This window comes from Saccopteryx bilineata, chromosome 6, assembly GCF_036850765.1.
Source record: "Saccopteryx bilineata isolate mSacBil1 chromosome 6, mSacBil1_pri_phased_curated, whole genome shotgun sequence".
In the NCBI taxonomy this organism is placed as follows: Eukaryota; Metazoa; Chordata; class Mammalia; order Chiroptera; family Emballonuridae; genus Saccopteryx; species Saccopteryx bilineata.
The window spans coordinates 204106398-204130926 of NC_089495.1; the positions used below are offsets into that span (position 1 = coordinate 204106398).

Consider the following 24529-nt stretch of genomic DNA (forward strand, 5'->3'; position numbering starts at 1 on the left):
GAGAGAGAGAGAGGAGACCATTGTCGTCATCACACAGGAGTCAGGCTAAGAAATCCCACGGGTGGTGGGAAGTCGGATGGTTTTGAACTTGTAGTTATGTAATCCTAGCGGTCCCCACGTGCTGAGGGATGGTGGGGAAACTGAGGCAAGAGGGACCAGCCAAGGTGAGCGCCGAAGGCAGGCAGTGAGGACTGAATCCAAGGCCCCCTCCCGCCTGCCAGCCACCGCAGGGCCCTCGGAGGCGTCTGACCACCGTCCGTGGTGAACCAACCCCACCCTCCGTCCAGCTGTAGCTACAACCGCCAGGCGCCCCCTGCGCGGCCATAGCGGGGAAATCACCCAGACCCCGAGAGAGGGTCCTCTGTGGAGATGCAACCCCCAACTGCAGGAAGAGTAGAATCTTTTATTGAAAACTCAAAGTACTCAGCACGGAGTCCAACATGGAGTCTGAAAGGCTGTGTGGGGTCCTCTGGGTGGCGAGGTGACAGTCCTCCCCCTGTGGGAGGCTGACCATAGGGCGGACTGGGGATGGATCTGTTTGCTAATAGGAGCCATGGCTGGCTCCTTACTCGGGGGGCAGGTGGGAAGAGGGTCGGAAGGCTGGGGAGGGACCTGCTGGGAGGGCTGAGGGGACTCGGGGTGGGGAGTGTGGCGGGCGGAGGAGCCCCTTGCGCAGGGACCTGCTGGGAGGGCTGAGGGGACTCGGGGAGGGGAGTGTGGCGGGCGGAGGAGCCCCTTGCGCAGGGACCTGCTGGGAGGGCTGAGGGGACTCGGGGAGGGGAGTGTGGCGGGCGGAGGAGCCCCTTGCGCAGGGACCTGCTGGGAGGGCTGAGGGGACTCGGGGTGGGGAGTGTGGCGGGCGGAGGAGCCCCTTGCGCAGGGACCTGCTGGGAGGGCTGAGGGGACTCGGGGAGGGGAGTGTGGCGGGCGGAGGAGCCCCTTGCGCAGGGACCTGCTGGGAGGGCTGAGGGGACTCGGGGAGGGGAGTGTGGTGGGTGGAGGAGCCCCTTGCGCAGGGACCTGCTGGGAGGGCTGAGGGGACTCGGGGTGGGGAGTGTGGCGGGTGGAGGAGCCCCTTGCGCAGGGACCTGCTGGGAGGGCTGAGGGGACTCGGGGTGGGGAGTGTGGCGGGTGGAGGAGCCCCTTGCGCAGGGACCTGCTGGGAGGGCTGAGGGGACTCGGGGTGGGGAGTGTGGCGGGTGGAGGAGCCCCTTGCGCAGGGACCTGCTGGGAGGGCTGAGGGGACTCAGGGTGGGGAGTGTGGCGGGTGGAGGAGCCCCTTTCGCAGAGCCGGATCTGCCTCCTTCCAGGGCTGCGGCCGCGTCTCTGCTTCTGGTCAGTCAGGTGCTCAGCACCAGGAGGTCCTGGGCGGGGGCAGAACAGAGAGCCCGTCAGCGGGTGGGGTGGCTCCTGCCCGCAGCCTCAGCAGGCAGTCGCCTGCCTCTGAACCAGGCAGGTCACATTCTGGGACGCAGCAACTCTGAACAGTGGGGACACTGGAGTCCGAGGGGTCTGAGGATCACCCTGGCCGTGTCATTAGCTTGCGGGGGACCTTGGGCAAAACACTTTCATCCCTGCCCTTCATCTTCCTCTTCCTCAGAATAAGAGAAGCCGGCCTGAGCTCCTCTCCACACTCCTCCAAAATCCAGTTTCCATAATTAAAAATATCTACTGCGAAATAGCTGCTAAAAGGAACAGATGTAAGCCCGAGGACAAAATAGATAGATACCCCGTAAGTTCACACTGACATAAATAACAGAGTAAATCAATAAATGCACGGCGGAGAAGGGACAGCTCTTCCTGACAGCAGACCTCCAGCTAATGGACGTACGAGGAATTCTAGAACTAGGAAATCACCACGAGGCAGAGCCCACAGCGACTGCTGTTGCAGGCGGGCACCATGAACGGCCGCCGACGTCGGCCGGGAGGACTATGAAGAACAGGGTGTTTGGCCCTGGCCGATTGGCTCAGCGGTAGAGCATCAGCCTGGCGTGCGGGGGACCCAGGTTCGATTCCCAGCCAGGGCACATAGGAGAAGCGCCCATTTGCTTCTCCACCCCCCCCCTTCCTCTCTGTCTCTCTCTTCTCCTCCCGCAGCCGAGGCTCCATTGGAGCAAGGATGGCCCGGGTGCTGGGGATGGCTCCTTGGCCTCTGCCCCAGGCGCTAGAGTGGCTCTGGTCGCAGCAGAGCGACGCGGGGGGGGGGGGGGCAGAGCGTCGCCCCTGGTGGGCGTGCCAGGTGGGTCCCAGTCGGGCGCGTGCGGGAGTCTGTCTGACTGTCTCTCCCCGTTTCCAGCTTCAAAAAAAAAAAAAAAAAAAAAGAACAGGATGTTTGCCTCGTCCCCAAGGACTGCCTCCCCTCCCCCCCCATGAGACACTGATCAGTAACAAATTGAAAAGCCAGTAACTTAGCAGAGGAATAGAAGGAATCACCGTAATCACACGACCAACGTCAACATGTCCAGAAATAAGAGGCTGGCGTCCTGTGCCCCGACGTGGCACACGGAGAAGGGCACAGCGTCCCCCCTTGGTGGCATTCTCGCCACCAAGAAATACATAACCCCCATTGCACCCTGAGAAAACAGCCGTCAAGTCCAAACGGAGGGCCATCTCCCCAGACGGGCCGGACCCATCAGAAAGGTAAAGGTCACAAGACACAAGGAAGATCGAGGAACGGTCACAGATTGGAGGACACGAAGAAGGGGTGGCAACCAGATGCAAGGGGACCGAACAAGGGACATCAGCAGCAGATCCCCTGAAGGAGGCCTGTAGATGAGCTAATAGCTTCCTATCAGTGTTAATGTCCTGGTTTCGGTCATCATGCTCTGGTTATGGGAGATTCTAGGTGAGTGAAGAGTATTCTGAAACTTTCTGTGCTATTTTGGCAACTTTTCTGCAAGTCTAAAATTATTTCAAAAAAAAAAAAAGTTAAAACAAATGAGTAGGCCCAAATAATAACAATAAGAATAGCTACCATTGACAGAGGTCCTCCAAGGCCCTCTGAATCGTCCTCTAAACCCCTGGCTCTCCACTTTTCAGACCCAACACCCCATCTTATATTTCATTACAGGTATTGTGTTACCTCGTTTATTATTATGAAATAAAGTGCATAGACTATATCATCTACTTACACATATATCTTAAAAACTGGTATAGCTCCCTTAGCAAAATGTAGAGAAGAAATCCAAGGTAAATAACTTATAATATAATTATGTGTTATTGGGATTTTTTTATATATAAAATATTCAAGCATGATTATTTAGGAAAGGAAAATTCATCCCCATTTATTTCAAAAAGGCCCTCAGTTTGGGGAGGGGGCTGCAATACAGCCCCAGCAAGGACCACTGGTTTGAGCCGCCTCAATTATTTCCGTGCAAGCCCTACCCCTCCCTAGCTGGGCGACCTAGGGCAGCATTCTTTATTATAATGAAGACATGACAGTGATAGACACTTCTAAAAAGTTTCCTATGTATCAGGGACTGTATCGGGCGCTTTCCATGCAGAATCTTATTATTTAATCCCAAAATCAGCCTGATATTATATAGGCACTATGATTAGCCCCTTTGTACAGAGGAGAAAACTGAGGCTCAGAGAAGTTAAGTGGCTTGCCCAGGGCCACCCATCTGGAAACTGGCAGAGTCAGGATTTGAACCCGGGCCACTGGGCTCCAGGGTCTTCATTCTTTCACCTCAGGGTGCTACTGACTCCCTGATCAAAACCAGGTTTCACAATAAAGCTCCAGAAAGATTGGAATAAAAACCCAGGGAAACGTTCTAAGCGGTCACTACTGGGTGACATACACACATGTGTTTGTTCGATCTGTATTTCCCAAATCTCAGATACTGAGCACATGTGGTTCTTATGATAGAAACAGAGCCCCTCCCTTTGAATGTTAAGGCACCTGCCACGACTACAAGTATCAATTACTTCAGGAATACTTACCCAGAGGTCCGTCTTCCCACTGGCTGGGAGAGCTTCGTAAGAACCGGGATCATACCTGTTTTGTTCACTGCTGTGTCCCCAGCCCCTTGCATATTGTCTGGCACATGGTAGGCGCTCAATCAAAGTTTTTCTAATGAACAACATCACACTTCCCCTTTGGGCAAACCCCTTACTACTCTGAGCCTCAGTACTCCCATCTGTAAGGTGGGGACAGTGATATCCAGTGAGGACTAGAGGGGTTTGTGCCTGTGAAAAGCCTCACTGAAGGCTTCTTAGCCCCCCTCCTTTGAAGGAAGGGGTTTCTGTGACCCCACCCTTCCCTTTCTCCTCCCCATTCCCGGGCATGGAGGGGAAAACAGATAGCTTTATCTCCCCTTACCTCTAAGATGTCGATGTCTGCATTGTTGAAGTCGATGTTAAGGATTTTGGGGAGAGGGACACCAGAGCCCAGCACAGCTGTGGGAGAAAAAAATGAACAGGAACAGCCAGTATGGCCGAGAGACGTCAGCCTGTGGAAAGCCACCAGTATTTGCGAGAAGACGGGTTCATTTCTTTGACGTCCCTAAGCCTCTGTCCTTATGGTTCCTCCTGCCTGGCACACCCTCCCTCGTCCTTGCCTGCCTGCCGAGTTCTGAGCCTTCCTGAGTCACTGTTTGAATGTCCCTTCCTCGAGGAAGCTTCTCCAACCCCAGGCCAACAACTCGGGGGACCCCCGGCCACATTCCCTGAACGACTCCATTGGAAAAACCACAATAAACAAAGCTACTAGATCTTTGCGGCAACATCTGCATTCCAGAGACTTAAATACATCCGCTTAGATTGAAGTTCTCAAGAAATGCTATTTGAGGTAGAATGGCTGAGCATTAAATATGCCCGACAAACCAGGAGCCACCCGGTGCCCAGGCCATGTGCCCCTGGGGGAGGCACAGGCACTGGCTCTCACCATTCATCGCGGGCAGAAACGCCAGGTCAAAAATCTTCCCGACCAGCATCTCCAGGAGGCTGACCTGTGGGGCAAGAATGAGACCTTCAGTCCTAGTTCAGTGGGATCCCAAAGGTTCCTTCAGGCCTTGCCCTGCGGCCCAGAGGAAGATGCAGAGCTACCCTGGGACACTGTTGGAGCGGGCAGTCAGCTCCTGTGGCTTCAGCACCGCAGAGCCGGACAGCTCCAGGGAGCGTCAGATCCGACTGCTCCCTCTACGGATGGGGAGGCAGCGTGAGCTCTGGTCCAAGGCTCATGGGGCGGCCGGACCTAAAGGAGGGCCAGTCCTTCCTCAGGAGACACAGAGCACGGGGTCTCCAGTGGATCGTTCTGAAACCACCATGATGTCACTGAAGACCCTGGGGCCCTGTGGCCAACATCCAGGTTTCCATCCCATCTCAGCCTCCATGGGCCTCTGAGAAGGTTCCCTCACCTCTCTGACCCTCAGTTTCCTTTTCATCTGAAAAGCGGGCCAGCCAGCCCTGCTTTAAGGATGCTGTGAAGGTTACGGTTAGGGGCAGGTCATGTCAAATTTCCCCATCAGTGAAAGGAGGCTTGGCGGGTCCAGTGCCGACGCTTTGGAAATCACCAGCCCCCGCCCCTGCCCCAGGCAGTCGCTCAGAGATGACATTCCCAGAAGTTCCCACTCTGGGGCTTAAGCTTGGTACTTACATCAAAATTGCCCACATTTGAGGTTCTGAGGTTGAGGCTGGTCCTGCGGATAAAGCAGACGGCCCGTCAGAAGTAGCGGTTCCCGAGAAGCACAGGGGGCTTGCCCAGCACTAAGCTGGCAGAAGCCCCCCTGCCAGCATCCTCATGGGGACCTCTCTTGATCTGAGGGGGGGAGGGAGTTAATAAAAAGAATGGTGGGCTCCAAGTATGGACCACCCACCATGTACCAGACACGATGCCAAGGGTTTTTACGCCACATACACCAGGCTCAAACTGTGGCTGTGCCACCTGCTAGCTGTGTGTCTTTAGCCAAAGTACTTAACCTCTCTGCGCCTCAGTGTCCTCCTCGGCAAAGTGGGTGGATGCAAGGCCTCAGCGAGGTGATTCAAGTAAAGCCCTTAGAACTGTGCCTGACACGTGGCAAGGGCCATCTACCCGCGAGCGATCTAAGCCCTCCCTCGTGTCTCGCCGCGGGCTGGCACCAGACACAGCAGCACCAAAGGGGCCTTTCTGAGGGGCAGGAACCCGAGGCCACAAACCCCCTTACTTGTCCAGCTTGGCGTCGATCATGAGCTTATCGTTCTCCACGGAAAACATGGCCAACAGCTCTGTGTCCTGGCGGAAAGGGAAGGAACATGAAAGGTCACTGTCATGGATCAACCTCCACCTGCGGAGGGTTCGCCATGTGCCGGGCGCCGGGCACTGGCCAGGGGCTCCGACAGGGAGCATGTGAGGGCAGGCTGTTTCCTGCTTTTTGGCCACACCTCCTTTTATAAGCCCAGATCACCAGTGACGCTCACCTCAGAATGTATTTCTCTCCTCTGGAGGGGAGGGTGTTAGGGATAGTAAATTGCTCATCAGTAAGTCACGGCAGGGCTAGGCCCAGTGAACGCTTCTCAGAAAGACCACTGTCCCAGAAAGACAGTGATTGGCATGGGGTGTTTACAAGCTTCTTGGAGCTGTCTCAGAAGCGGTGGGGTAGCCTGCAGCCTAGGAAACCTGCTGCAGATGAGTCCTTGCAGACGGGATTGGGCATCAGCACTGTCAATCATAATTGCCCCTCCATGAAGGGGTATAAAAGGTCTAGACTCATTCCCCTCTCTCCAAGCAGAAGCCTTGTTGTAGGAAAATCCCTCTGCTTCCCTGCCCTGCGCCTGCCTCAAATAAAATAAAATAAGTTGATCTTGTGGGGGAAAAAAAATGAAACTCCTAGCAAACTCAGGTGACGTTATCAGTAATAATAGCAATAATCATGATCGCTGGGATCACGGAGCAGCAGCTCAGGGTGTGCCTGGCAGAGGCCCACTGGGCAGAGAAAGCGTTCCATCCATTCAGAAGGAAATAAGTGGATAGGGAGGACCTGGCCAGATGAAGAAGAGGGTGTGAGAGTGGTCCAGCCAGTGGGAAGCTCACGTGCAAAAACCCTGGGGCAGGAAAGGGGTTGGCATTAGAAGGACAGAGAGGAGGCCCAAGATGGAGGAGGTGACAGACAGCGTTCCAGGTGGCCAGAGTGGGATGGAGCCAGGCCGGGCAGGGGGCTGGGCAAGAGAGGGCTCAGGGCTGCATCCTGGGGGGGTGGGGGCTGGGTGAGAGAGGGCTCAGGGCTGCATCCTGGGGGGGTGGGGGCTGGGTGAGAGAGGGCTCAGGGCTGCATCCTGGGGGGGTGGGGGCTGGGTGAGAGAGGGCTCAGGGCTGCATCCTGGGGGGGTGGGGGCTGGGCGAGAGAGGGCTCAGGGCTGCATCCTGGGGGGGTGGGGGCTGGGTGAGAGAGGGCTCAGGGCTGCATCCTGGGGGGGTGGGGGCTGGGTGAGAGAGGGCTCAGGGCTGCATCCTAGGGGGGTGGGGGCTGGGTGAGAGAGGGCTCAGGGCTGCATCCTAGGGGGGTGGGAGCTGGGTGAGAGAGGGCTCAGGGCTGCATCCTGGGGGGATGGGGAGTCATGGCTGCATTCCAAGCCGGATCAGACAAACATTTGGGCTACTGATGGGAAAATCTCCCCACAGTAGGGGCTGCTAGTCAACAAGGGACTGAATCAGGGCGGCCACCTCCACTCACTGGGTGAGAAGCAGCCCTCTGAATCTCTCGTCGGATGACGAGAGGCCCCTCGCCCACCATGGGGATCAGCGTGCTCCCACCTCCCGGGCGAGAAGCGGCTCGCTGGTTCTTGAGCCCCGGGCAGAGAGACTGGGAAGACAGAGCAGTCCAAAGCTTTGACCACGGAGGGGGAAATGGCACTTCACACAACATAGTCCTTTGACAAGTAAGTTCTAAGCACCTAGTATGTGCTGGACCCTATGCTAAGCTCCCGGGACCCAACAGTGGAGACAATTAGCATCTCTGCCCAGCGATAAACTAACAAACAAGTGCATTTTGTAGTGTTGAGGGTACAAAATAAAGCACAAGAAGCAGAGAGAGAAGGATGGGAAAGGTGGGGATGTTTGAACAGAGACCCAAAGAAAACGGGGTATAAGTGGTACAGCTATCTGGAGGAAGAGCATTCCAGGCAGAGATACTAGCATGTGCAAAGGCCCTGGGGTGTGACTATGCCTGACATGTTGGAGAAAAGATTGAGGTTCTGAAAAGGTGACCAGTGACAATCTAGAACAGGGGTCAGGAACCTATGGCTCGCGAGCCAGATGTGGCTCTTTTGATGGCTGCATCTGGCTCGCAGACAAATCTTTAATAAAAAATAATAATAGTATTAAAAATATAAAACATTCTCATGTATTATAACTTATTCATTTCCTACCGCTCATGTTCATGGTTGCGGGTGGCTGGAGCCAATCACAGCTGTCCTCTGGGACAACACCAAATTTTTATTGGATAATGCGTAACGTACATGGGTCGTTGTATAGTTCTCACAGAATTACATTTTAAAATATATGGTATTCATGGCTCTCTCAGCCAAAAAGGTTACCGACCCCTGATCTAGAAGGACTTTGTGAGCCATTGTGAGGGGATCGGTTTATGCTTCAGGATTGATAAACAGCCTTTTGAGAAAGGGAGCAACATCATTGTAAAGGGAATGCTTTTTCTGAAATAGTTGTGGAAATCATATTTGTATCTATCCCCTGCTAGACACCAAGGACAAGGAAGCCAGTACCATCTGTTTAGTTTCCCCTTCTTCCTGTCTCTAGTAGAAAGCATCACACAAAGTAGGTACACCATAAATATCGCTGCATGCATGACCAAGACCTACTTTGCCATGCACTGTGGTATACAACCGGTGAGAATAATAAGAACCAACACTTTGGAGCCCTTACGAAATGTCAGGCACTGCTCTGAGCATCTTAATACTGCCCTGCTGCCAGCCCCCTGTGGTGGAGGAGGAAACCAAGCCCAGAGACAGGGAATGGCTCGCCCAAGGTCTCACAGCTAGAAGGGCTAGGGGGTAGAATTGAATCAGAACATCTGGCCCCATAGCCAAGCTTTGGTCGCTATGGTGCCGACTATGGGGATTTGAAGGAGTCTGTGGACACCAAGAGACCATGTGGTTGGTGGCCCACACCCCCAGACACTCACCACATCGATGAGGCAAATGGTGGTCTCGACGTCATTGGGCTGGGACACCATGACCTCGGAGGTGGCAAACACCTTCACCACAGCCTTGTCCTGCTGCAGCGTCACCGAAGGCGGGTGGGGCACCTGGATCCTGATGGTGAGCGGGCGTGACTCGGGGTACTGCTGGAATACCTGTGGAGGGACACCAGGCCAGACTGAGCCAGGCCCTGAGTGGTGCAGGGTCTCAGAGGGGCTACTTCAGACCCAACAGCCTCAATTAAGTCTTGTGAACCACTCGTAAGGGCTCCGGCCTGCTGCCAGGTTTGCACAAGGGGCTGCCCTCTCTGAGCCTCTTCCACAGACTGATTGTGAGAGCTCAGTGTGAGGACGCCAGCAAGGACTCAGGCTCAGTGCCCGGTGCACGGAGATGTTCCAAACCTGGTCCCAAGCGGGACGGGCTCACCTGGACGTTCACAATGCCGTGAAACGGTCACAACTCCACAGGGTTTGGTTTGGTTCTTTACCATGTTACAGACTAGAAAACTGAGGCTCAGAGAGAAGTCGGTTGCCTAAGGTGCTGTGGTTGGAATGTTCTGAGTTGGAACTCAAATTCATATCTGTCTGCTCCAAAGACATGGTCCCCCCGCCCCCGGCGTAGCCACCATGCACCTGCATGGGCCCGCTGTTGGTATCTTTGCGTGCATTGTCTCCTTCATCTCCTTTACCCTCCTAGATGTGGAATAGGAGTGAGCATCCTTTATTTGACAGCAAAGGCTCAGAGAGGCTGAGATGCTTGCCTGAAGACACACAGCGAGGCCCCAAGGAAGTCGCCAAGCCAGGATTAGACCAGTGCCGGCTGGCCCACAGCTACAGCTTAGGATCTTCCTGCCTCGATCCTCCATGCCCCTCTCTCCCACAGGTCTGGCCTCCAAGCCTTTTTTATTGTATTCCGAAGGTGGGGGGGGGGGGAGGTGGTCCGAGCACCATACCCCGGTGCTGAGTGTCTTCCCTCCCGACTCAGCTCCTGGGCGGAGGGTGAGGATGAAGACACGTCCGCCTCACATACCTTGGGAATCAGGGCTCCCAGCGTGGACGTGGTGAGTGGAGGAAGATCCTCAAACTGCAGGACAAGAAGAGTCGTGTGAGTCCCTGAGGTGAGGGGGACAGACAGGAGTCGCTAATGTAGTGATTAACTTCTCCAGGCCCTCGGACAGCCAGTGGGGACATCTTCTCCCACTTAAGGACCCCAGGGAGGCCCTACCTGTCTAATGACAGCCACCGTGTAGACCACGGTAGCTGTTCTGCGGTTAAGGGGACAAGGCCGGCCACAGGCATGACATAGAGAGCAGAGGGCAGGACCTGACTCCTCGTAGTCTAAAAATGTAATTTTCTATTAAAACGAGGCGGGTGTAAGTGGCACAACCCAGTGCCCACCAAGTGCACGACCCTGCCACATCCCGAACCACCTACACCGTTGTTTATTTAACTTCTTCTTTAAATCAACTTACTTTGAGAAACCTCAACTACTAAAACATGGAAAGCCAGTACCACTTGACAAGAGATGGCGACTGTAAAACGAAATGCAACAAAACCAGGACAGTGCCACCACGCCCTGGGCGTGGGCATTGCCGTCGGTGGGGGGCTGTGGGGGGGTGTCCCGTTCTCTCTGAGTTAAGATGAGGTCCTCAGAAGTGCAGGAGAGGGTTAACTATATCACGGCCCCACATGGTGGTTTTTTTAGAAGACATCCTCTTCTTATGAGATACATGCTGCTGGTATGGAAGGAAATGTCACGATGTCTCTGACAAACTCGAATTGTTCAACAATAGATAGATAAATGATTGATAGATTAGTAGGTAAATTAGATAGGTGGATGGATGGATGGATGGATGGATGGATGGGGGTGGGCAGGTGGATGGATGGATGGATGAATGGGGGTGGGCAGGTGGATGGATGGATGGGTGGATGGATGGATGGATGGATGTGGATGGATGGATGGATGGGGGTGGATGGATGGATGGATGGATGGGGGTGGATGGATGCATGGATGAATGGGGGTGGGTGGGTGGATGGATGCATGGATGGATGGGGGTGGATGGATGCATGGATGGATGGGGGTGGGCAGGTGGATGGATGGATGGATGAATGGGGGTGGGTGGGTGGATGGATGGATGGGTGGATGGATGGATGGATGGATGGATGGATGGGGGTGGGAGGGTGGATGGATGGATATAAAGCAAATATGATGAAATATTAACTATTGAATCTAGGTAAAGAATATTTGGGCACTGTGCTATTTTGCGACTTTTCTGAAGGCTTGAAATTTTTCAGAAGTTTTGGAGAGGTTTGGAGAGAAATGACTCTGGAGCACACTTAAGAGTATTTCATTCTTATGTACCTTAGTTACTTAGTATGCGTGTTTGCCAGGTGATGAGAGTCTAAGCATTTATACAGAGATACATATAAATGAATATATAGTATGGCTTTTAAAAAAAGATTGGGATAAAATTAGATAAACTTGAATAGTGAGAAACTTCCTCACCATATGATTTCATGCTGTTTAACGCCATGTCTGTGAACCACCTAGGCACCACGCTTCGGTAAACACTGACATAATCAGTACACATCCCTTAGCTGGAGATGAGTCAGGGGTGGGCTGTCTATGGTTCTCATTTTAAAGCGACTTCCCCAAGGCCGTGGGGCGGACGGGGTCCATTGGTATGAAGCTGTTTGCTGTGCAGCCTGCCTCACCCCTAGATGGCGCTGTGACTCACCATGCCGTCGGTGATGTCGATATCCAGTGCCCCTTGCTTCTGCAGGAGTGTCAGCACCGAGCCCAGGAAGTTGGCAGAGATGGCCAGCTGGGAGTTGGTGTTGTCGCCCATGGGGGGCAATTCTGGCATCTTTTGCCTGGGAGCCATGGCTGGACGCCCCAATGGATAGTCAATGAGCCCTCCTCCAACTTCCCCCACCAGAGTCTGAGGAAGCAAAGAGGAAAGGGGTCAACAGAGGAGTGAAGGGTGAAGAGTTGAAGAAGGAGGCTGAAAGCTGGGGTGAGGCCCTGGATCTGCCTCCAGGCAGCCTTCCTTGATTAAATCCACTGGGTCTGGGTGGCCCCCGGATCTTCTGCAGTTTCTGATGGAGTGGGATCTCTTGCAGTTTCCACGTTATAACCACTTATAATCAGAGCTACGCTATATCACCACGTATCTTAAATACATGTATGACATAGATCGAGGTCCCCAAACTTTTTACACAGGGGGCCAGTTCACTGTCCCTCAGACCGTTGGAGGGCCGGACTATAAAAAAAACTATGAACAAATTCCTATGCACACTGCACATATCTTATTTTAAAGTAAAAAAACAAAACGGGAACAAATATATTTAAAATAAAGAACAAGTAAATTTAAATCAACAAACTGACCAGTATTTCAATGGGAACTATGGGCCTGCTTTTGGCTAATGAGATGGTCAATGTGCTCCTCTCACTGACCACCAATGAAAGAGGTGCCCCTTCTGGAATTGCGGCGGGGGCCGGATAAATGGCCTCAAGGGGCCGCATGCGGCCCGTGGGCCGTAGTTTGGGGACCCCTGACATAGATAGTGCCGCCTCACCCCTGCCACAACGGGTCGGCATGTTCATGCACCTGCGCAATACACACCGGTGTATCAATTCTCTAAAGACCAGACTCTTCTCCATGGCCTACAAGGCACTGTGTGGTCTGACCCAGGTGCCTCTCCACCTTGCCTTGGGCCACTCTGTCACTTGCACCACCCCCCTACAGAGCAGCCACCAAAACCTTGTCAGTCCCTGACACCACCTCAGCACCCCCACCATGGCGCCTCCCACACACTGTTCCCTCCCCCACACTCTTCTCTTTTACGTCCCATTCATCTGGCAGGTCTCAGCTAGTGTCACCTCCTTCAGGAAGCCCTCCGTGACCTCCTCAGGTACATCGTACCCCTGCTTTGGGCTCAGACAGCCTGGGACCTTCTTTCACGGTGCGCATTGATCTATACGCGTACATTTATCTGAGTGCTTCTTGGACGGCCTGTCCCCTCCAACTGACTGCAAGCTCCATCAGGACCGAAACCTTGCCTCGTGTACCTCTGCAACGCTGGCCCCGCCCAGAGCCTGCCACTCAGCAAGTAGCCGGCAAAGAGCTCTTGAATGCCTAGCGTTTATGGATATATTAGGTGTACATGTAAGCGCGAGCACAGGTGGGCTGTGTACATGAGAGCTAGGTGTGCACCTGCCCTCTATAGCTGATGGAGCAAGGGAGGAAGCACCTGTGTTTGTGCAGCCCAGGGAAGTACTTTTAGGGCCAGAGTCAGTGGTGTGCTGGGGTCAGCTCACAACGGCTCACATCAGCTCACAAGAGCCGATTCCACACCTCTCTTCCCAGCTCCGCATCCAGTGAGTCACGTTGGCAGCTCGAAACTGGCCATGGTGGGAGTATTTATACCATGGAAGTCAGCAAGTGCTACAAATCGGGACTTTTTCATCATAAGAGCCGGTTGTTACGCTCACCAGCACGCAGCTGGCCTGACCCGTTACTCCAGGGCCTGACCCATTCCTCCGAGCCCGAGCAGTGGCTCTCGTAGTTAGAAGTCAGATGTTGCTTGGGTTCAGATCCCAGGTTCACATTGATTAGCTCTGTGACCTTGGGCAAGTGGCTTAACCTCTCTGTGCCTACGTTTCCTCAGTAAGAGTGCCTACCTCATATGGCTTCTGTAGGGTTGCCCTTGGAAACGTGCTTGGCACCCAGTAAGCACTTGAGAAGTGTTTTTAAACACTGTTCCTAAAAAAAGGCCTTGCCTGACCAGAAAGGGTCCTGTTCACATGGTTGCTTCCCAGGCACTCAGCAGAAGCCCTGGGGGCTCTCATCCCCACCCTGCCTGTGGGGGGAGGGCTGCCCCACCCCCGAAGTCCAGGTACTCACATTGAGGTCCAGCTCCAGGAATTCCCCTGTCACAAGCGGAAGGCTGGAGAAGGTATACTGGACACTTCCTAGTATCCCCAGAGGAACCAGAGCTGCAAACAAAGGTGAGGGGTCATGGAAAGCCCCCTTCCCCTCCCCCAATGCCTTCCTTCTCTGTGCCCCAGGGGGTCAGGAAGCAAGCCTCCAGCTCCAGACACCATGGAAAGCACAAGAGTTGTGGGTTCGAATTTCAACTCTGCCTCTTCCTTGCTGTGTGACCTTGGGCAAGGTACTGTGCCTCTCTGTAACAAAGCAGGAGAAACTTACAGTTCACAAGACCCAGCTGGTCGTTGACAAGACCCAGCACGACGTCCACGACGGGGCAGAGCTGTAGGAGGGAGAGAGCCGGAGTTCTGGTCATCGTGTGGAGGGTGGTGGGGGGCATGCGTGGGTAACTATTGACACAACAGTGGTGCTTGCTGACATGCTCCGTGCTTGGCGCTGGCTTCCCCACCGCCCCACAGGGGGGCCTCCCTCCTAACCCCCATTTCACAGACGGGAAAACCGAGACTCGGAGAGGTGATGTGACTTGCCGCACAGCTTGGGAGTGCCCGAGCTGGGACCCCAACTCGGAACCGTGTGATTCTCAAGCCGCACCTCCTGATCCCTTCACTAATCCATTCCTCCATGTTCCTCAGGGTCTTTCCCGGACCCCAAGAACATGCCCCAGCCCCCTGGCTCCCCCCATTCCTTCTGGGTCACCTGCATGCCCACGGGGACAGAGGTTGGACTGTGGCCCCTCGGGTCTGGGGAAAGTCTGTGTTTCTAGCTGTCCGCCCCGGGGTAGGTAGGTTCTTACCAAGTCAGGGAGGACATTGGCCAGGACTCGGTTCACTAAGTTGTCCACGAGGTTGGGGAGAAGCCTGAGGAGAGAGGAGCAGGTGAGGAGGGGCCCCCCGAGCTTGTCCACACCCAGGGTCACAGCCTGGGCTCTGTCTGAATGGTGAGAACCCGCCAGTGCTGGAAAAGTGTTCTGAAAGCTGGAAGGGCAGTGTACCTTCTCCCTAGACCTCGCCGATGGGACACTCAGGCAAACTGATGGACTTTCCATTCATTCATTTACTCACTCAACAAACAAATGCTTCTTGAGTTGTACAATGAGCCAGGCCCAGGCTGAGATGGCCTTGAATTTTAACTGCAAGTGTTGTTCCCTCTTACTCACTCGCCCCTCTGCTAGTGGACTCTTTGTTGCAGCTTTGTGTAATGTTCCCAAGGGGAAAATGAATGATTAATGTGTTCTATATTCAAGCACCTAACACCATATCTAGTGCATAGTAGGAGTAGGTGCTCAGCAAATGTTTGTGGAAGAGAGGGAAGGAGAAACAGAGGCCAATAATTTGTATTCAGGTGGTCCACAAGAGAAAACAAGTTGCTGGTCTGAGAAGATGAGGATGTGTGATCTATTCTACAGACAAGAACACCGAGGTCCAGAGAAGGGACCCAGTGTGAGTTCTAAGTGTATCATCTAGCAGGTAGTTAAGGGAAAAGGAGATTTTTTTTTTTTTTGTATTTTTCTGAAGTTGGAAATGGGGAGGCAGTCAGACTCCCGCATGTGCCCAACTGGGATCCACCTGGCACGCCCACCAGGGGGCGATGCTCTGCCCATCCGGGTGTTGCTCTGTTGCAACCAGAGCCATTCTAGCGCCTGAGGCAGAGGCCATAGAGCCATCCTCAGCGCCTGGGCCAACTTTGCTCCAATGGAGCCTTGGCTGCGGGAGGGGAAGAGAGAGACAGAGAGGAAGGAGAGGGGGAGGGGTGGAGAAGCAAATGGGCATTTCTCCTGTGTGCCCTGGCCGGGAATCGAACCCGGGACTTCTGCACGCCAGGCCGACGCTCTACCACTGAGCCAACTGGCCAGGGCTGAAAAGAAGATTATTGCTGAGACACATAGATGGGCAGACAGACAGACAGACTTGTAATGCCCGTAGCTCTTTCCCGAGGCCCCTCGGTGATGAGCAGACACGGGAAATGTGCTGTCCTAGCACAAAGTGTCACTGACAACGTGACTCCTTAAAAATTGGTCCCTCTCAACCTCACTGACACTGCCCGGCCTGTGCTCCCCCACCGAGGTTGTAGCTGACCATCCAGTGCTGTGCCCGTTTGACAAAGCAAAGGATTTCTTGAGATAAAAACCCTACTTAGGATATTTCCCCCAAGCCTACTATGCATTTCAGTATCCTTTTTTAAGTGGGTTCACACCTCCAGGGGCCTTGTCTTGGTTCCGGTTTTCCTTGGATGACAAGGCCCGTGAGAACGCACGTGTGTGTTTACCCATGTGTGCATACCTGGGCACGTGTGTGTGTGTGTGCGCGCGCGCGCGCGCGTACCTGGGCACGTGTGTGTGTGTGTGTGTGTGTGCATTGAGGGGAATGGTCTGAAGTTCATCTGTATACATTCAGGGCACAGCCTGGTTTCTTCTCCTTCTGAGAGTTACTCAGTAGACCCATGGGCGCACGTGTGAGATGTATGCAAAGTGCTGTTCGTTATAACCGTATTGTCAGAGCAGAGGGTTAGACAAATCACCACGTCCAGCAACAGGGGCCTGGGCCAATACAGGGCGGCCCATCCAGCCAGATGATGCAATAGCATGCGGCTGTCATTGGAGCTGAGGTTCCAGTCACAGCATGTTTCCAGAACCTCTCCTCTTACCCATAGCGGTTTGCCAAAGACAAGCCATCCGAACATTCCCCCAGGCCCTCCGCCCCCGCTGGTCCTCACCCTCGCAGCAGCTTGACTTTGATGCCCCCCAGGAGGGTGTCACAGCGCTCGATGACCAGCCTTGGGTAGCCTGTGCGGTCCATGGTCAGCCGGACCTTGGCTGTAATGTTCACCTCCACGGCGATGTCCAGGAAGCCAATGAGACTGGAGGGAGGAGACCGTGGGGCCAGGGAGACAGCCGGTCAGCCCCAGCCCCCGGCGGCCCAGCCTCCCAGCCGGCCTGGCGTCTCCTGTCCCTGCTGCCCTTCCCCCTTGCCGCTAGGCATTTATTATGCACCTTGCTCACCTCTGGTGTTGGGGGGGTGAGGTCCCAAACTGGAAGACTTCCTTGGTCCCTAAAAGTTATCTGTGAGCAAATCTATGTCCCCCTTCAATTTGTGAGGACTTCCAAGACTGGGAACAGGTGTCAATAAATGACCTCTCTGTATAAAGTTTGGTTTCCAAGGTGACTACCCAATGACCTAACTTTAGAGACATGACCTCAATCCATAGGGACAAATCAGTGCAGAAGTCCCCCCTCTGAGGCCCGCTGGTAACCGCCCACCAAGTGGCAGACACTACCCAGGGAGGCCTCTGCTTGCCTTCCCTCACTGGTGGAAAAGGAGATGTCATTGTGCCTATTGCAGGTATTCAAGACACCATGCTTCGGTGACATGAGGGGACTGGCTCAAGGTCACACAGCTTCAAAGAGAGTCAGGATTTGAATCCAGGCTGTCACCTGCCACCAGCCTCCCAAACCTTAACCATTCCACAGGCTACCCTCACTGCGGACAGGGACCTGAAGATGACCCACCTGAGCCCAGAGGTCTAAGCCATGCACTTGCTGGTAACACATTAGACCTCATTAGTCCCCAAATTATGGACAAAGTGGCTGAAGTGTAGGGAAGGGAAACAACCTGCCCAGGGTACCCCCCCCGAAGGGACAGAGGGTGCTGCCGTCGCCTCCAGGGATGAGGGCACACACCTCTTCCCGTTGATGGCCACGCGCGTGTACAAGTTCAGGTAGACGCCCACGCCAGGCAGGAGCCGAACAGACACCCGCGGGAGGGTCAGCTCCACAATGCGCAGCCTGCACGGGACCCAGAGCAAGGAGAGAGAGTGGTCACCTCCACTGCTGGCCCTGCCGCTCAGCCGGGAGCGCCCTCCCTCACCTCCCCTTCTTCTGTGCCCCGTTCAGTCCCCCTGACTCTGAAGAGGCCTGAGGTTTGGGGCTAGAACTCGAAAAACACAAAATAAAAGCAAAAAAGGCCATGACCCGTGCTCTCACTGCCCAGAGACCCACTCTTGACATTTCTGTGTATTTCCTTTGCTTTTTTTTTTTTTTAATCTAAAAATGCCATTCCTTTCGCTTGTCCCTGTGGCTCTTTGCCTGGTTCCATCTTACACATTCTCAGATTTCAGCTCAAGGTCCTCTTCCTCCAGGAAGCCTCCCCTACCTCCCCCACTATACACATCAGAGGCAGATTAAGGTCAGTTGAGGCCTCCAGCACAGAAGAAAATGTTGGGCCCCTTACATTAGAAAAAAGTGTAAAGTTGGGGTTTTGTGGGGCCCTTCAGAAGTCAGGGCGCAGAGCGCGCCCACCGTTAAATTTGCCTATGATACACATCTTTATTTCTCCACGAACTCTCGGCCACCTTGGTAGTTGTATGATTGTATCCATGTTTCTTTATCGATGCCCATACACGCGCCAGCCTGCAACCTCTATAGACAAGAACGACATCTTTTCTTGGCTAACATCAGGCCGTGTCTCCAATGCCAACACGGTGCCCAAACCATAGGAATTCTAAATACAGTGTGTCTGTAAAGTCATGGTGCACTTTTGACTGGTCACAGGAAAGCAACAAAAGACGATAGAAATGTGAAATCTGCACCAAATAAAAGGGAAACCCTCCCAGTTTCTGTAGAATGATGTGGCAGCATGTGCGCATGTGCAGATGATGATGTAACACCATGCATACAGCGGAGCAGCCCACGGCCATGCCAGTCGAGATGTGGGCGGTACAGAGGAAAGTTCAGTGTGTTCTGTGGCTTGCTAAATTCGAATCCGTGACCAAAGTACAACGTGAATATCAATGTGTTTATAATGAAGTGCCACCACATAGGAATCAAATTACTCGGTGGGATAAGTAGTTGAGGGAAACTGGCAGTTTTGTGGAGAAATCTTGTTCTGGTAGGCCATCAGTCAGTGACGAGTCTGTAGAGGCTATATGGGATAGCTACCTAAGGAGCCCTAAAAAAATCTGTGCGCGAGGCCACATAGAACTGCACTGAATAGGTATGAAACTGGGAGAGTTTTCCTTTTATTTGGTGCAGATTTCACATTTCTATCGTCTTTTGTTGCTTTCCTGTGACAGGTCAAAAGTGCACCATGACTTTACGGACACACTGTATTTGTTGAGTTAAAGATTGAATATGAGGGACAGGCTGGGCAGAGTTGAAATTATACTAGTATATGCTATATATGATTTTAAGTCCTTGGGCTTTTCCCGCATAAACTCTATTACTATGACCATTCCACAGGTGGGGAGACTGAGACTGAAACAGAGTAAAAGAATGGTCCAAAGTCACACGCAAATATAGAAGGTTGAGCTGGGACACAAATTCAGGACTAATGACAAGACCCAAAACCATACAACTGGAGACTCTCAAAACATCCAGTGCGAGGCCGAGGGCAAACCCTGAAGTGCGCAAAGCTCTGAGGACCAACCCTCCTCCAACTCCAGGCCTCTGGGGGCGGCCAGCCCGGCTTGGAGCCCATCACTGGGGGGCTTGATAGGGAGATCCCAGCACCTCCTTACCCCGTGATGCCCTGCACCGTGTCCAGGATGCCGCCTTCGCCAAGCACGCCCAAGACTCCCCCTCCTCCGAGAAGTCCTCCGTCGCCAAGGAGACCGCCTCCGCCAAGCAGGCCACCTTGGCCCGACAGGATGCCATCCGCTGCCAGCATGCCGCCAGCGCCCAGCAAGCCGCCTGGGCCCAGGGCCCCCGTGGCCACACCGGGTGAGATCGCCCCCGGCCGCAGCTCGCGCCGGTGAAGCCTTCGGCCAGTCCCCGCACGCTCTCTGAGGTCCCTCTGGCCGCCGCCTGCGTTCACCGCCCTGCGGTAGTCGCCGCGTCGGAGGACCCTGGTGCTCCCGTCAGACTCGAGGACCTCCCCATACCGGTATTTGCCCCCCAGCTGAGCGGTGTTGTCATTAGTCTTGACGTGACCATACTTGTAATTACCGCCAAGCTGGTTGCCATTCGGATATTTTGGGGGGGGATCTCGGACATGGAAGTCGTTGTAAGGAACACCACCAGCGCCGCGGGGGACTTCAACACTTCTGAGGTCATTGTAAGGGTGCCAGCCGCCACCGCCACCATCCCCACCGCCACCGCCACCCAGCAACCCCCCACCACTGCCTCCCAGCAGCCCCCCACCACTGCCTCCCAGCAGCCCCCCACCACTGCCACCGAGCAGCCCCCCACCACTGCTGCCACCACCCAATAAGCCTCCCCCAACTCCACCCAACAGGTCACCGCCACCCCCTCCACCCCCACCACCGAGCAGGCCCCCCAGAAGGCCACCTCCGCCGCCTCCACCTCCACCCCCTCCCAGCAGGCTCCCCAGGAGGGGCCCGCCGCCGTCACCGCCGGCTTTACCCGCGGGCACCTCTCTCAGGGCGGAGTGGAGCGCATCGCTCTGCTGCAGGGTGCCAGAAATGGCTGCGGAGAAGCGGAGGTGGGTCAAGGGTTCCTCCCTCTCTTCCTCCTCCTCCTGCTCCCAGGAACCCCCTAGGAGCCCTGCTCAGCTCTTCGGGCCCTGCTGTCCTGCTTTCCCCCAGGTAAGATGCCCAGGTCAAAGCAGCAGACTCCTCCAGACCTCTCCGGCCGGACATCGTTAGCTGCTGGCTTTGACCTGCTCGCATTTCAACTGGATTTCAACAGCAGTCAGCCAAGCCTTGATACATGTTCTTCCTCACCTTCCCTTTCAGGTGTTCCACACTTTACAGCTTAAAAAACTTACTTCCTCGTGCCTTCTCCCAACTGATTCCTGGGAAATACTGTAGTCAAGGCTAGAATTATTATCCCCATTTGATGGATAAAGAAATTGGAACCTGTGACACTCAGACAGTAAATTATCTCATTTTTGATGCTCATAATAACCCTGGATGGGAATTGGAGCAGGAAGATTAGAGGCAGGAGCAATTATAGCTCCCGCTTTCGAGAGCTCTCTATGTACCAAGAGTTGTGCCAAGTTTTCAAAAGACCCACTTGTTTAGTTCTCATATCAGCCTTCTGAGGTGGGGACTGTAATCACGCCTGTTTTGCAGATGAGTAAACTGAGGCTCAGAGAACTCAAATCATAGACTTAAGGTCACACAGTCAATATTTGAACCTTAGGAAGACTGACTCCAGGACCCCAGCTCATAATCACTGCTTTCTACTGCCTCATTGTAAAGTCCCCAACATAGTGTTTGGCGCATAGTAGGTGCTCAGGAAATAGCAGCTAAAAGGAAAGAGGAGAACTAAGGTCCAGAGAGAAGTCACCTATCTACCTGATAAAGGATCTACCGGTGACGTAGAGGGTCCTTGGGAGCTTCAGAGTTGGCAGGACTGCCCCACCCGCCCCAATGCCACCTCTACCCTCTGCGGTGCTGGACTCACCATTGCTCAGCACATCTTTGGTAACCCTGAGGACCGTGTTTGTCTCTTGATGAATGCCACACACGGCTGCCACGGACAGAGCAGCCACACACCAAGCTGTCCACATGCTGGCGCTGCTTTCCTGCTGAGGAGACAGTTGTCAGGTGACCGTAGCTGGCCATCCCCACCCTGGTCAGCAGCTGGAGCTAGACACCTCCTTCCAAGAGCCATATCCAGACGCTGAGGCCCGGAGACGGGGAAAAAGGACCCCAGGTCACACAATGGGCAGAGTCCAGAATTTGTGATATCTCCGTCTCAGTTTTTCAGGCTGAAATTAGTCCAGAGACACAAAGCAGACCCATTAGCTAACCTGACCCAGAACATGGATGATTGATTATTTCCCAAGATGAATTTTTTTAAACGAAGCCTCAGGGAGAGGGTCATGGGGATTCCAACCAAAACAGTGAACTGGTTGCAGGCAGGTTCTGAGAGATCTCTCCAGCTTCCACTTTATTCATTTATCCATCCACCCATCCATTTATCCACTTACTCATTTTCCTCCAACCATCAGTTCTCTCCCTCTTGTTCGTCCATCCATCCATCCTTTCATCTGTCCTTCTGGCCATCCTATCATTCATTCATCCACTCATCCATCTACTCACCCAACCATCCATCACCCCCCTCTTCATCCATCATTATCCATCTATCTACCATGATCCAACAAGCCAATGAACCATCTATCCATCCATTCATCCATTCTTCCATCCATCCATCCTTCCCTCCATTCTTCCATCAGTTCACCCGCTTGTTAACACATTCGTATAGCCACCCTCACACGCTTCCATCCGTCCTGCCTGCAAGCACCCTCTCCCACCTCTTTGACAATCCTGCACCATTTGTTTCAGATAAAGGGCTCTGGCTCAGAGCTTCCTGGGTTGTAATCCATAAGCAAGAGACTTGACCTTTTTGAACCTCTGCTTCCTAATCATAACCCACTCCATCAGGTGGCATGTAGTAGGCACTCAATAAACAGCCTCTATTGTTATTGTCTCGGGACCGTTATCTCAGATCTCCAAGAAGTGGGTCGTGAGTTATGAGACAAGGGGCTGAGATTGGAGAGGAAGAGCCACGCGTTTGAACGAGCTGGTCAGCCTTTAGGAAACTTTATTCTGCTGCCTTCCTGCCCTCGCCCACTTCTCTCGTGTCATCGTCCCAGTTCACCCATTCACCAGCCTCAGAAATCGCCACCTCTCACCTGAGCCAAACTGAAATTATTGGCTTCGGCCCCTTCCTCTTATTCACCCTCTTCCCTCTTTCCTGCCCCCATTTCTCGTAAACTTCACTGAGCCCCCAAGTTTTACTCCTGACTCCCCTCTGTGCCCAGGACAGTATCAGAGGCACTCATTTATACTAGAATATGAAGGACTAATATGTGTACGAATTTTTTTTTCTGGTCCTCATCTCATTTTAATCCCACTACCCACAGTTCTCTGTTCAAAGAGGTATCACCACCTTCGGTTAAAAAGATGGGCACCAGTGAAGGGAAATCTGGCATCAGCAAGTGGCAGACCTCAGCCTCCCCCGGTCAGTCCAGACACTGACAATGGAAGAGGCTCCTTCTTACCCCTGGGAGGTCCCTGCAGCTCAGACTCGGAAGCCTCGTACAGTCGACCCTCTGCTTTGGGCTGAGTCTGGTCACAGGCCCTTATATTGCAGTGGGAGTCTGAGTCCAAAACCCAGAGAGGGAAATACCGTATAATTATGAGACCGGAATCCAGATTTGCTTGGCAAATTGGGCACTGAGCCCCAAAACCACAAGGGTTTGCGGTTTGTGGCTAATTCCCAGAGCCGTGTTTAGCCCCGGATGGTGTCACATGAGCTGGGGTTTATCAGCCCCTGGTCTAGGCATATTCCTGGGGACCCCAGCGAGGCCCCCCAGATGGGCAAACTGGAAGTCCCTCCAAATGCATCATTCGAATTTCCAGCTCCAAGGCAGGCCCTGCCCACCCCAGACGGCCTGGGAAGGCAGGACGTGCCCAGACGGGACTCAGCATCGGGCTGACCCAGGTTCAAAGCCTACTCAGCGCCCAACTCACTGCACGGTTTCGAGCCAGCCACTCCCTTTCTCTACCCCTCTTGTTATGTCCATCTGTTAAATGGGTACGATCCCTGCCTCACAGGACTGGCCTGAGAATTCAGTGAGATGTGTACACATCCGACTCTTCAGATCTGGGGCTGGGGGGAAGGGAACAGCAGCTGGGCTTTATTTTGACCTGCAGGTTTTCTCCCAGTGACTCATCAGGGAAGGTTCACACAGACAGCAAAACTGAAACGACTGTTCGGTGAACACCCGTGCATGGTCACCTGACACCACCAGCGACTTCTTGCATTATAATTCCTTTATCACGTAGCTACAGCTCTACCCATGAATCTGTCTTTTTTAATGTATTTCAGAGTAAGTTGCAGGGAGCGGTACACGTCCCTCTAAACACTTCAGCACGTATGCCATTACGATTCTTTTCTTTACATGTAAGTTTTACATACAGTGAACTTCACAAATCTTCAATGTCTACTTGTTGAGTTTTGACAATTTTCTACAGCCATGTAACCCGCACCCTAACTCAACAGAGAGCATCTCCATCACCCAGGACGATCCCCCCTGCCCCTTCCCAGTCAATACTTGTTCCCACCCTTCAGAGGCCACCGCAGCCCCCTCCAAGACCACTGGGACACAGCCCAGACCTCTTCCTTGGCATTCAAGATGAATCTGCCTTCCACGCTCAGTCCTGTATCTGCCCCAGCTTCCTGCCTCTGGGCCTTTGCACATGCAATCCCTGCAATCTAGAACATCCTTCTCCAGGCTCCACTGGTCAGACTCACGCAGAAATGTCCGCTGCTCTTGGAAGGCTTTCTGTGACGACCCCCAACCTCTGCCCTTCCTCTTGACCACACAGGGTCCTCTGCAGCCCATCCTGAGATGGTATTGCTCTGGGCACCCCAAGCAAAGCTGGCCTGGGCCCCACTCCTTGTTTCTCATCCCCCAGCCCCAGCTGAGGTCCTTCCTCCGCATTTAGTTGCTGCCACCTTCTCCCTGTCCCCACGAGGTC

General features: G+C 53.8%; 1 protein-coding gene across 1 annotated transcript; it reads right to left on the minus strand.

Annotated features, from left to right (window-relative positions):
- Positions 1-383: 383 nt before the first annotated feature.
- On the minus strand, positions 384-23136 carry BPIFB4 (BPI fold containing family B member 4). The gene is made up of 17 exons (XM_066235144.1): positions 23047-23136; positions 21444-21564; positions 20427-20501; positions 19595-20108; positions 17760-17864; positions 16796-16939; positions 14877-14940; positions 14345-14405; positions 14039-14130; positions 11870-12073; positions 10162-10215; positions 9117-9287; positions 6144-6211; positions 5597-5639; positions 4886-4949; positions 4322-4398; positions 384-1364 (listed from the first exon to the last, which is right to left on the minus strand). Exons 2-17 carry the CDS (start codon positions 21547-21549, stop codon positions 1341-1343), a joined length of 1866 nt encoding a protein of 621 aa, XP_066091241.1. The 5' UTR covers positions 21550-21564; positions 23047-23136; the 3' UTR covers positions 384-1340.
- Positions 23137-24529: the final 1393 nt, after the last annotated feature.